We start from the raw sequence: 12474 nt of genomic DNA on the forward strand, positions 1-12474 counted from the left end.
CAGCAACTCTCAGCAATTTGTTGTTTTATTAATAACAAATTAAATAAAAAACAAATTAAATAAATTAAACAAATTAAATAAAACTACCTATATAATGGAGAACAATTTGGATATATATTATATATGGATGTGTGATGAAAAATATTTGGAGACTACTAAAATAAAATAAAATAAGTTAGTTGTCTTCAACTGAATGCAATATATCCTCCCTCACAGAACACTTAGCAATATAAACATCTTATGGTTGACAATGTTAAGAAATTCTGTATGAAGCCTCATTAGGGCCTATAATGATTAGTTTTAAATGTCAACCTGGGAGGAGAATCTCAATTGATTGAGTAAATATTTAGATCAAATTGGCCTAGGAGCATATCTGTGGGGGATTGTCTTAGTTGCTAATTGATGTGGAAAGATGCGGGCCATTGCCAGTGGCACCATTCCCTGGGCAGGAAGTCCTGAACTGTACAGGACTGGAGAAAACTGCATAGAAGCAGAAAGCAAGCAGCATGCGTGTATGTATTTCTTTCTGCTCTTGACTGTAATATGACTAGCTGTTTCCAGTTCCTTCCACCTTGCCTTCTCCACAATGGTGAACTGTAATCTGGAATTGTGAACCAAATAAACCCTTTCTCTCCTAAGTAGATTTTATCAAACTTTATGACGTCAACATGAAAGGAAACTAGGTCAGGTTCCCTGGAGTATACAGTTTGCTTTTCTTAGAAGGCAATACAATCCTTGAAGGCAAAAACAGAACTTTTGAGTCAATCAAGGAGGAAATAGATAACTTTAGTATTATTTGGTTTAACCTTGCAACCAGCTAAAACTTGCTCTATGTGACCTTGAGGTCAGGGTGTGTCAAAGACTGGAAGGAATAAGTTGACCTCTTAGCTTTGTTAGCTTAGGACCAGGACAGAAAGGTTCACTGTGTTCCTGTCATTGGTGTCCCTTTGGCTCCATAGCCGTTCAGAGTCCCGGCCCTTGGTTCATCTTGAGCCCTGCCATGACTCACAAACGTCTGCGGCTCTAGATCACTTACTGAAAGACTGGGGCTGATTTCTTTTTGACCCGACAATGGGAGATCAGCACTTGGAAATGAATTACAGGCAGCTGGGAGATTTCCTGTCATAGCATTTGAAATTCATCTCTTTTCAACTTTTCTACTACCCGCCTACACTAACTGGGCCAGCAGTGAAGGTCTGTAGGCACCTGGGGCTTTTGTAATGCATCAAGGCCACGTTTCATCCGGGGCACAGTTATTCTTCTCATTATGTTATATCATCTTTATATTCTATTTCCTTTCTCGTTTACTTTCAAGTTTAGGTTGGCCTTATTTGGATTGCAAAAGAGGATTTTTCACTTTAATGCAGGGGATGTTTTGCTTCAAATGTTGTCTCTTTTACACCCGAACTTACAAAGCTTTTTACAAAGGCACCTTCTGTAAAAGGAGTTACTGACCATTGATTATACCATTGTCTCATAAAGCACTGACTTATTGATATCCATAAGTCTAGCATTGAATCTTGATTGCAGATGGGTATAGAGGACCCTTTCATTCCCTTTCTTCACCCCTTATCATCATAACCTGTTTGTGTGTGTGTGCGCGCGTGCGTGTTTGTGTATGTGATGAGTGGTAAGAGCTTGTTTTGTAAAATGTGTGTTATACCATATTTTTCTGTTTTTTTCTGAATATATGTCCTTTGTAACAGGCTAATCACTTTGCTGTACACCACGATGAGGAGAAAGATGTAATCACAGGCCTAAAACAAAAGACTCAGTATGGACGACCCAACTGGGATAATGAATTCAAGACAATTGCAAGTCAACACCCTAAGTAAGCAGTGTGGTCTTGAAACTTGTGGTCTGCCAGAAAGCAGCAGCTCCGAGCACTGACTGTCCTTTATAGTCTAAAAGTTAGCATTAACATTTCCATAATACTGTAATGGGGTTGAGTTCTTCTCCAACAGATGTCTGATATCTCTGACTTTAAGAAACAATCTTTAAATCATAGCAAAATTATGTGGAGAGTAGTCCTCTCAACGTCCTAATCCAAGCTGCACCATAGAATTTCTCTAGTTTAGTTGCCCAAATTTCCCTAGTGTATATGTTTAAGTAGTGAGGACTGCTTATGCTTATTATTAAGAATATTATACCTTCACTTTCAGTTCAAGTGTCTGAGTCAAATCAGAAGTTGACAGATGACACAAGTTTCTTTCTGGTGTCACTACAGTTTTATCAATCATGAAACCTTGAGGAAATTCCCTTGTCTCCTAGAACACGTGAAAAACTCATGAGCTTGCCATAAATATATCTTTTTGAATAGATGTGGCAAACACTTTGACTTGCCATGGCAACATCATCTACAAATGTGTTGTGCTGCATGCACAGCTGTTTTGATACACATGTGGCCCATTGGCCCCAGGTTTGGTACACCTGCTTTATTTGCACCATGCTTTCCGCTCTTTGAATGGCAAATATATCCCTTGCTATGTTTTTACATACAGGCTCTGATTTATTAGGTGTGAAATGGGCCTAGGAACCTGCATTATTAAAAAAAAAACATGGTGCTTTAAAAAAAAAATGGCGTGAGACCACATTTTGAAAAGCAAGGATTTCAACTATAAAACTTAAAGGGATGAAGCTGCTGTCAGAGTTGGGGTACCCAATGAGGGTTTGTTACTGATTTTAGTATACTAGAAAGATTTGGGTGGGGGACTAGAGTCCTATAGAAAAGTACATTGTTGCTTCACATATTAGCCCTGATATTCTTGTGGTAGAAATTTCCAAAATCTCTATTTGGATTTCATTTTCTGGGGGTATCAACCACTTTTGAGTTTTCCAGCTGAGCCTACAATCAGAATTAAGCCTCCTCCTTGTGATCAATGTGAACATTTTTTCTCATTTGTGGAAAACATAGGACTAGAAGGGGCTCTACTTCATAGAAAATTTACCTGTATACTTTGTTGTTCAACTCATGCCAAAGCCTGAAACTTTCTTTTCTTTCTCAAAAGCACCAGAATAGGAGTTTTCCTCTGTGGTCCTGAAGCCTTGGCTAAAACCCTCAACAAACAAAGCATCTCCAACTCCGAGTCCGGCCCTCGTGGGGTGCATTTTATTTTCAACAAGGAAAACTTCTAACTCGGCTCTTTTATGACGAAATAAGTGTATGCTGCCAAATGCCCCAATATTGCTGGTTGACTAGATGAGCCCCATTCTCTGAAGAAAGGAGGAGAAAAGGAAACGATGATGACATAGCCACCCCCTTATAAGAATTGCAAAGATTGCTTGCTAGGTCACATTTGCATGGAGCTTCACGGCCTTCACAGCACTTTTACAAACATTATTATGTTGCTTTATGTCACATTTCCCTCTGCCATGCCAGAAGAGGGTTAGTCAAGAATTATCTGGGACTCATTTTTGGATAAACAATAGAAGCTCAAATAATTTCAGCACCTTCCTTCACATTCAGAAGCTGAAACCCAATCTATGCCACTTGACTCCATGTGTGGTAATCTTTTCGTATTTAATACCAGGTTGTCTCAGCAATCAATTTTTCTGCCCTCTCCTACAAGAGAGTACTACAAAGAGTAGTTTATCAATCCTCATTTTTGTTTCATTTTTAACATTAGTTAGCATTATGCAAAAGGAGAGTGATTTTTATGGAAGAAATAATGATGCTGGCAGTGACTTAATACTTCCTAGTGACAGTATTGACGTGGAAGTGCTTTCCAGTTTACCAGCACAACAGCTTAACTGTGTCAAAGATTATTCCTACAAAGGAACATTAGACTGGCTGGAGTTAAGGTAGCAGTCTGCATTTAGCAAGGTGCTTGGCAGAGTGGGGTTCAAGGTCAGTTTATTGAATGAATGAGTGAGTGAACAAACAAATGGAAACATTTAGAACTACACAATGTCACAAGGGAATTAACTTAAGATCAGAGACAAAATTATCCTTCTGTTACTTTTACAGATCAGAGGATTCTGATTCCCCTGGGGGAAGAAAACCAGTGGGATAGCCTGGTTTAGTGTATTTACCCTGCTGTTATTTGGAGGCAGGGGAGATGAAGTCAGAGACCTAAACTCCTATGATGCTGCTGGCTAACACTTCTAGTCCTAGTCCATAAGACTGAAAGAAAAACACATCTGTTTATTGCCAGAAATGGTCTGTGAAATTTGAACTGAATTCTAGCAAATGTGTATCTGATAATACGTATCCTGCTTAGAATCCATTTATTCTTTTTGATTTAATGCCTACACAAATAAATCTCATGTGTGTATATAATAAGTTGTTTTTACTACAGTATTTTCATCACCACTATTACCAGCGTCACCATTTTCCGGAAATATAAATCATAGAAACTGTAACCCTCAAATAGTGAAATCACACCCAATATTTGATGGGTAGTCAGAAGCACAAAACAGAGTCTAAATCACTGCTAGAATAGTCACAAGTTCTTTAAAAATAGTTATGATTGCCCCACCACCGAGGATACAAATATTTATAGCTATACAGCTTTGGCAATGAGGAATAAAGAGCAGAGGAAAGGGCAGAGGTCTTAGTGCAGAGAAGGGGAAGTGTGGAAACAACAGAAGAGAAAATACAGTACACTCAAAAGGAAGAGGCAGGGGAAGGGGTCTCACAGTGGTCATGTTTCATCCTCCATTTCTGTGGTGTATATATTGCATATAATTGAAAGAGGCATTCAGAGTCATCTTGTTTTGACTTCATATAGTGTTGAATCTTTTCAATTCTGGTCCAAATTTTGATGTTATGCGGGCATTTTGAAGGGACTAGATGAAGTGAGAGCTCCGATGTCCCTTATATTACTTTTCTGCCTGTATTCTGCTAACATCCTTAGAACACTGAAGGTTGGATTCGGCAAATAAGATCTTCCTAGATGTGCACATGGCACCACAATAAATGTTCCTCCTTTAGAAAGGTTCATCCCCTTCATGTTGTACCCTAGACATTAGTTCAATCATTGAACATATATTCTCTTTGTATAATTAAAATGAGTAAGATACTGTGTGCATAGTTTTAATTATTTGGAGCGAAGTTTGAGGTAGAGGGAGACATCAGTTACATGGAATTTGAACATATGTCCCCAAATGCTATTAAATAATGTCTCTCTGTTTGTTACTCCAAGAATGTCTCTCCAGTTTTCTAAAGACACAAACATAGTTCCCAAAATAGAGATCCACCCTGTGTTATTCTGGTTTTGAGATGGAAAATGAGTGCAATGTGCTTCTTGTTTGAAAACTTCCTTCTTTTTTCCTCCCAAGCCCCCAGCTCCCAGCTGCCAGCTGCCAGCATAGCTCTTTCAGCATTTATTTCTTGGAATTTAGTAACAGATATTGAGATTTGTATTTAGTAACAAGTATCAAATGAGAAAGTAAGGCTATACATGCTTTTCTTAGTTTTTCTTGCTTTTGCAATATTGTGTTTATGAAATTTGAATACTTGCAGCCATTGTATATGAATAGTTTGGGGGAGAAGATGATCTGGGAATAACTTTTAAAAACAGCTATTAAAGCTTGCTTAGGTGTTGAATCCAGTATGCTTTCCTTGTGTCTGTGTTATTGAACTCAAGGGTGAATCTGGCTAGCAGACATCCTGTCTTTTTGCAAGAGAGTTATTCTAATGGGTCCATCAGTTACAGCTGTTACTGTCTAGGTAATGCATGGAGCTGTGAACACACGTTTTCTGATGTTATCATGGATGAAAAGAATAGCACCTAAGGCAAATGGTAATAATAGAAATAGCAAGCATTTATTGAGCTACTACTATACCAAACATTTTTTGCATACCTCAGATACTCCCTCAGCAACGTCACAATGTAGACATTTTAATCTTAATCTTGTTGATAAGAAAACTATCCAAGGAAAGATAATTGATAAGCAAGGGTCCTACAGTTAATGGATATGTATGTCAGTGATAAATTCACATTTTCTAGCAATAGGGTATATGTCCACTAGCATATTAAACAAGGTTCGTGGAACCAAAATATGCACTGAGAATGGTTGGATCATGGCAGCAGTAAAGACCAGTATCTTGGTATGTCAATGAAAAAATTTGGATCCATGTTGATTTTCACTTTTAAATTAAAATAAAATAGGATGCTGGAGGGAAGAAAAGGGGCATTGAGGTGAGGTAATTTTATTTAAAATATGGAAAAATATATTTTAAAAAAGAAGTGAAGATCACACATGTAATTCGAACACTCAGGAGGCTGAGTCAGAATTAGAAATTCAAAGCCAGTTTGGCCTATATATCCAGACCCTGTTTTAACCTTACAAAGAAAAAAGAAAGCTTTAGTGACTCAATTTAAATTTACTTTTTATATATTTTTATGTCTTTCATAAAATAGCCATCCATTGTTTGAAGGGTGTGTGTGTGTGTGTGTGTGTGTGTGTGTGTGTGCTTGTGCACATGCATGCACATGTAATAAGTTTTCATGAGGGAGAAGTGAAATTAAAATATGACATGATTTCTCAACTTTAAGTGCTGTTCTGCAGAACAAAAAAAAATTCTGGCAGTAACTGGGCAATCTGACCACTGGTAATTTCTAAAATATGGAAAAAATGATCAACCAATAGTCCATCTTAGAATATTGAAAATAGATTAATAACTAAGAAAACATAATATTTTAAATTGTACAACAAAGAACTCAACACCCAAGTAACTGTTTTGTGGCTAAAGGGAAGTACTAGGAATAGCAATGTATGAGAAGAAACCACTGGGAGTTAATTTTTGGGAATTTACCCTGAGAACTATTAGTTGTGCATGTCTAATTTTGGGGAAATGCCCCAAACATTATATTCTGAAACTTTATCCTGCAGAGAAGATTACACAAACCTTATTTATATGAAAAAATCAAGTTCAAAACATCTTCACAAATCCTACAATCACATTAGATTTAATAATCTACAGGATTTTTCCATTCTGTTAGATCACTTGATTGCTAAGCATCACTTCCCCCTTTCAGTTACACAATTCTCACTTGAGTAACAGTACAATTGCTAGCAAAAAACATCTAAACATTACTCCTCAGAGTCATAGGCATACAAGCCAAGATACAAGAATAAATCATCCATTTTTTTCTAAATATTGTAGACCAAATTTCAGCTTGTGCTTGTGTAGATTTATAAGGAAAAATATTATCTGAACATCTCTCACTGTGAATTGTGTATCTATTGGTTGAAAACTGCCATGGTACTCTATTGACATAGAAGTTAATCCATACCTGGTGTGCAAAGGTCAGCAGAGCTAGCTGAGCCTCCTGTGTTTCAGTGGCAAGATCGGCATCAGTTATGGCCAAAACATCACACTCAGACATCTGTGTTGTCAACTACCTGACACATTTATTACTAGCTGCTCCATTCTGCTGAGCATCTGGTAATTTTCTGAGATCAAAGGCAACAGCAAGCTTGACCATAAGCAAATTACAAAGGAAGTCAGCTTTAAAGCCTTTTGGAAATTAAGTATGTTTTCCCTTTATAAAAAATAATCAGCAAACTTTACTATTTGGAACATATGAGATGCATTAAAAAACACCTCTACTTTCTACTTAAGGCTATCATATATCAAAGGCTAGGAGATGGGGGTAAAAAGAAAAGTGAAACAGATGTATCATCATTAATTAGAGAGAAAAGTGGAATATAAATAGATCGTTTTATTGGCTCTTAAAGAGGTGAATAATGCTTAGATTAATTACAATTTATCCCCACATATACATTTCTCTCTATATTCACATCATCTGTCTGCAATGTAACTTTGTATCTCTTTCCATTAATAGAAATATACCCTTTAAGTAGTATATTTAATACATTAGCTCTGTAGATCTATACCTTTCCATCAATAGAAGAAGTATTCCTTAAAGTAGTGCATTTAGTGCATTGGATCTTTAGATCTATAATGACTAAGACATTCAACTCAGCTCAAAGTGAGAAAAGTCATAATAATGTAAATGTTGATTTTCTAAATTTACAATTAATAGGCAAATCACAGAAGACCTAACCATAAATAAAATGAAATACAAAGTTATTACTTGTGACACTATATAATTAAAGGCATAATAGAGGAGGTGGGGTATTGGCAAAAGTTAAGGGAGAAAAATGGTAGGCACAGGTGTTGAAATATGAGCGGCGGGGCTACGTCCCCAGCACCCCGGCCGCCTGCTAGCTCATGCCCCGAAATAACAACACACAAACTGTATTCATTTAAACACTGCTTGGTCCATTTCTATCTAGCCTCTTCTAGGCTAATTCTCACATATTAATCTAGCCCATTTCTAATCATCTGTGTGTAGCACCCCAAGGTGCACTTACCGGGAAGATTCTAGCCTACGTCCATCCTGGGTTGGAGCTTCATCGCGTCTGTCTGCCCGGGAGCAGGGCATGGCATCTCTTCTGAGGCGTCTGCTCCCGAGAGGAGAGCTGTCGAGTCTGAGCTCACTTCCTCTTCCTCCCAGCATTCTGTTCTGTTTACTCCACCTACCTATGTTCTAACCAATAAAATGGGCCAAGGCAGTTCCTTTATTAGCCAATGACCTTCCTCCATCACACAGGAGCTGAAGATATAGTTCAGTTATAAGATGCTTATTGCTCTATCAGAGGACATGGTTTCAGTTCCCAGCACAATATAAGATAGCTCAAAGTCTGATGCCCTCTGACCTCTGAAAAATTGGCAAGTCAGTGGTGCACATAACTTCATGTAGGCACATGCATACACATAAATTGTAAAATATCTTTTAAAGTGATATATGGGGGGGGGGCTGAAAAGATGGCTCAGTGGTTAAGAGAACTGACTGCTGTTACATAGAACCTGGGTTTGATTCCTAGCACCCACATGGTGACTCACAACTGTCTGTAACTTTAATTCTGGGAGATCTAATGCCCTCATCTAGCCTTTGAAGGCACCAGACATGCATGTGGTACATAGACACACACGTAGGCAAAACATCCATACACATAAAATACAACTGTAAAATTTGTCACTGTTGTAGGGGGAGGTCTCACTTGTTCTTTTCGGCCACCCGGCTAGATTAGCCCCAAAATAACCACACAGAAAGTATATTAACTAAATTACTGATTAGACCATTATATCTAGCCTCTTATTGCCTTACTCTCACATCTTGATTTAACCCATTTTTATTAATCTGTATATCCTCACGTGGCAGTGGCTTACTGAGAAAGATTCAGCATGTCTGTCTGGCAGCTCCATGGCATCTCTCTGACTCTGCTTTCTTCCTCCCAGAATTCAGTTTTGTCTTCTCTGCCTACCTAAATTCTACCCTATCAGGCCAAGGCAGTTTCTTTATTCATTAACCAATACAAGCAACACACAGAGGGGACTCCCACATCACTTCCCCCTTTCTGTTTAAATAAAAAAGAAGGTTTTAACTTTAACATAGTAAAATTACACAGAACTGGTATCAAGCAAGAATGACAGTTACAATATTTTTATTTACTATCTTTTATCATAACTAAGAAAAGCTATAACTATAGCTATCTATCTATTCTTTAACTTCATCAAAGCCTCCAGAAGGACATAATATTACCTAAGTAAACAGGAAGTACATTGTAAGCAACTCCCAAAATCTAGAATTGACAGAGACATCTTGCTGCCTGGACCGTCACCCAAAGTTTTTTTGCACATTGGGGCATCCATCTTTGGCCTTCAGGCCCATAGTATACAGCAGAATTTTTCATGAAGCAGATTTCAAAGTTCAGCCACTTTCTTCTGTATCCTGCAGAATGTCTTGCAGAGTCTTTTATGAAGCAGGAACCCTGAAGGATCATCTCACCTTTAGTCAAGTTTAGTAGTCATTTTTTTGCAGGTACTGCATGTCCAGTTTAGCAATTCAGGCAAGAATAGTTTCTTGCCCAAATGGCTAAGGAGTCTCTTCAATGCCCATCTTCCTCTCAAAGTAATTGGTGCTGCCAGAAGCAGATGTGTCTCATTGTCATGAAAAGTCCTAAATTTTTAAAATATTTAAATGCCATAATTTGAAGGTCTCTGAAAGATTTGAAGAATAGCTAACTGAAATATATCTCTATACATCTAGAAAGCCTAACTAACATGACTACAATCTTGACTACTACAGATGATTATCTATTAACCTATATTTCTTAATTATACATTTTTAAATGAACTACACAATCACAATATTTTAATCAAGAGCAGAAATATACATATAACAAAATTGACCTTAAATTTGTATCAATAAAACAAGATCCATACAAATGCAAATCTTTATAGCATATCCCCCTTTAAATGTAAACAAATAATGATAAATAATATTTGGGAATATGGGAGTAGTTTTGTCCATATTGCTTCCTGCTGTTTGGGGGCGTTGTTAATCACATCTTTCATGGTGTATCCTGTGTGCTAGGTTCATCTCAGTGATCAGTTGGGTAAAGCACTTTTTTGAGGGTGTTCACGGTGACCTTTCAGGGAGGTCTATCATACCATATTACTCTGGAAGTATTTCATTGGTTCTCATCTTTTGTGGAAACAAAAGAACCTCTTTTCCAAAGTATCATAGCCTTAGACTCAAATTTTGAAATCAAGATACCTTTATAATATACATTCTGGTTTAGCTTAGCAGCCCATACAATTAAATGTCTCTCTGCACTTAGCTCCTTTACAGTCAAAAATTTAAAGAAACACAATAATATACATAATCCAGACTCTCTGTGAATTTTCCATCTTTACATGGTTTATTTTTTTTACTCTTTTTAATCTCTGACTATCTGTACTTTGTCTCTTTAAAGACTCTCCCTTTTTTAAAGGAGTAACACTGTGACTCATTTAGAGATCTTTTATGTCAGAATCTGTCCTCTTGTGAATTTGAAATATTTTTACTATCCAGGAGCACTTCTTTTTTTTTTTTTTTGCTTTTTGAGACAGGGTTTCTCTGTGGCTTTGGTTCCTGTCCTGGCACTAGCTCTTGTAGACCAGGCTGGCCTCAAACCCACAGAGATCCACCTGCCTCTGCCTCCCGAGTGCTGGGATTAAAGGCGTGTGCCACCACCGCCCGGTCAGGAGCACTTCTTAAAATGTTAAGCGCTTCTTAAAAATTTAAGTTGTGCCATTAGTAGGAGTAATATGGTACCACCTGTTTGCCTGCCCAGTCTTTAGCTTTAGCTTAAGCTGTGCTCTTACTATGATAAATATGGTAGGCCTGCTTGGCGCTCTACACAGTTCAGCATGGCAGAGCCGCTTTTGCCTCTGAGCCGCTTGTGCCTGTGAGCTGCTTGTGCCTCTGAGACACATGCATTGCCCTACTTCTGGGCACACAGCGAATCCACATTTCCATCAAGCAAGCCGTAGTAGCACTTTACTCACAAACCCCATCCAAATGTTCTCTCTCCAGTAAGAGACAGAGGTTGCACTAGCAGCATAGCCCAGAAAGCTGGAATTTTAAAACTTACACTTTATGTTGCAGCTGCTGAGTCAGGAAAATCTCTCCTAAAGGAGCTGTGACATGCCTCCAGCAAACAGCAAAAATCTGTTAAACTCTCTCTCTATATTTTTTTTTTGTTTGGAATTTCTTTTAAAACCCTTTCAAGTTTTATGTGGAGTTAGTTGACCATGTTAGAGCGCCAATTGTTGTAGGGAGAGAGCCTACTTGTTCTTCCCGGCCAACCAGCTAGCTTAGACTTCCTTTCTGTCCTTCTGGCCCTGTGAATTCAACCCACCTCATGCTTTGTTTTATTTGAGATAGGGTTCCAATTCCTAGGAATTGAATATATGCCTCTTGAAGAGGCCAATCTGGATGCCAAGATTCTGGAGTAATGACAGTCACATCCATACATGAGTCTAGTAGTCTCAATTACAATGTTATTTATACGCACTCTTAGCTTTGGTCTTTGAACATTTGTAGAAGTCTGCCAAAATATATGTTTCCTATTTCCTCCTGGAGTTTTTGACTTATCCTCCAGGTCTATTCAATCATGCAGAACAGTATGGTTTTTTACAGTAGGCACTGGATTGTTTAATTTTCCTGGTGAGACATGTTCTCCACAACGACTGGAAATGACTGGGCCTTGTTTGACATCGGGGCCTGTGAGAGGCCCCCCAAGGAGTTTCCTGGTGGTATCGGATTGCCTTGTCTGTCTTTTGTTGACCTACATTCATTAGTTCAATGTCAACCTTTGCTACACCTCCTACATATATCAGAAGAATGAATCTTCCTATTCTTGCCATTCCTAGAGAAAACATTATTCCTAGGAATTCCTTGTCTACAGTCCCTTCTTAGATGTCCTATTCTTCCAAAATTAAAACATTTGGCATTTTGGTGTCTCCTCATACCATTGGAAATTGTTTCTCCTACCCAAGCTTCATTACTATAGCCAAATGTTTCAATATTCATTGTTTGCAAGATCCATTCATCTATGGGTGCTGATCTGACCTTTAGAGACCCAAGGATCTTCTTACATTCTAAGTTGGCATTTTCAAAAGCCAAGGATTCA

The 12474-nt window shown here is 38.0% G+C and overlaps 1 protein-coding gene across 1 annotated transcript in view; it reads left to right on the plus strand.

Moving 5' to 3' along the window:
- The window catches only part of LOC121442637 (cytochrome b-245 heavy chain-like), a 36371-nt gene extending 33225 nt beyond the window's left edge, over positions 1 to 3146 (plus strand). Inside the window, exons 12-13 of the mRNA XM_041644238.1 lie at positions 1707 to 1831; positions 3009 to 3146. Coding sequence (XP_041500172.1) covers positions 1707 to 1831; positions 3009 to 3135 — 252 coding nt within the window. The 3' untranslated portion in view covers positions 3136 to 3146. The remainder of the gene's footprint in view (positions 1 to 1706; positions 1832 to 3008) is intronic.
- Positions 3147 to 12474: the final 9328 nt, after the last annotated feature.

Source organism: Microtus oregoni, unplaced genomic scaffold (genome assembly GCF_018167655.1).
Source record: "Microtus oregoni isolate MIOR12 unplaced genomic scaffold, Mior012 000092F_ref0000046, whole genome shotgun sequence".
NCBI lineage: Eukaryota > Metazoa > Chordata > Mammalia > Rodentia > Cricetidae > Microtus > Microtus oregoni.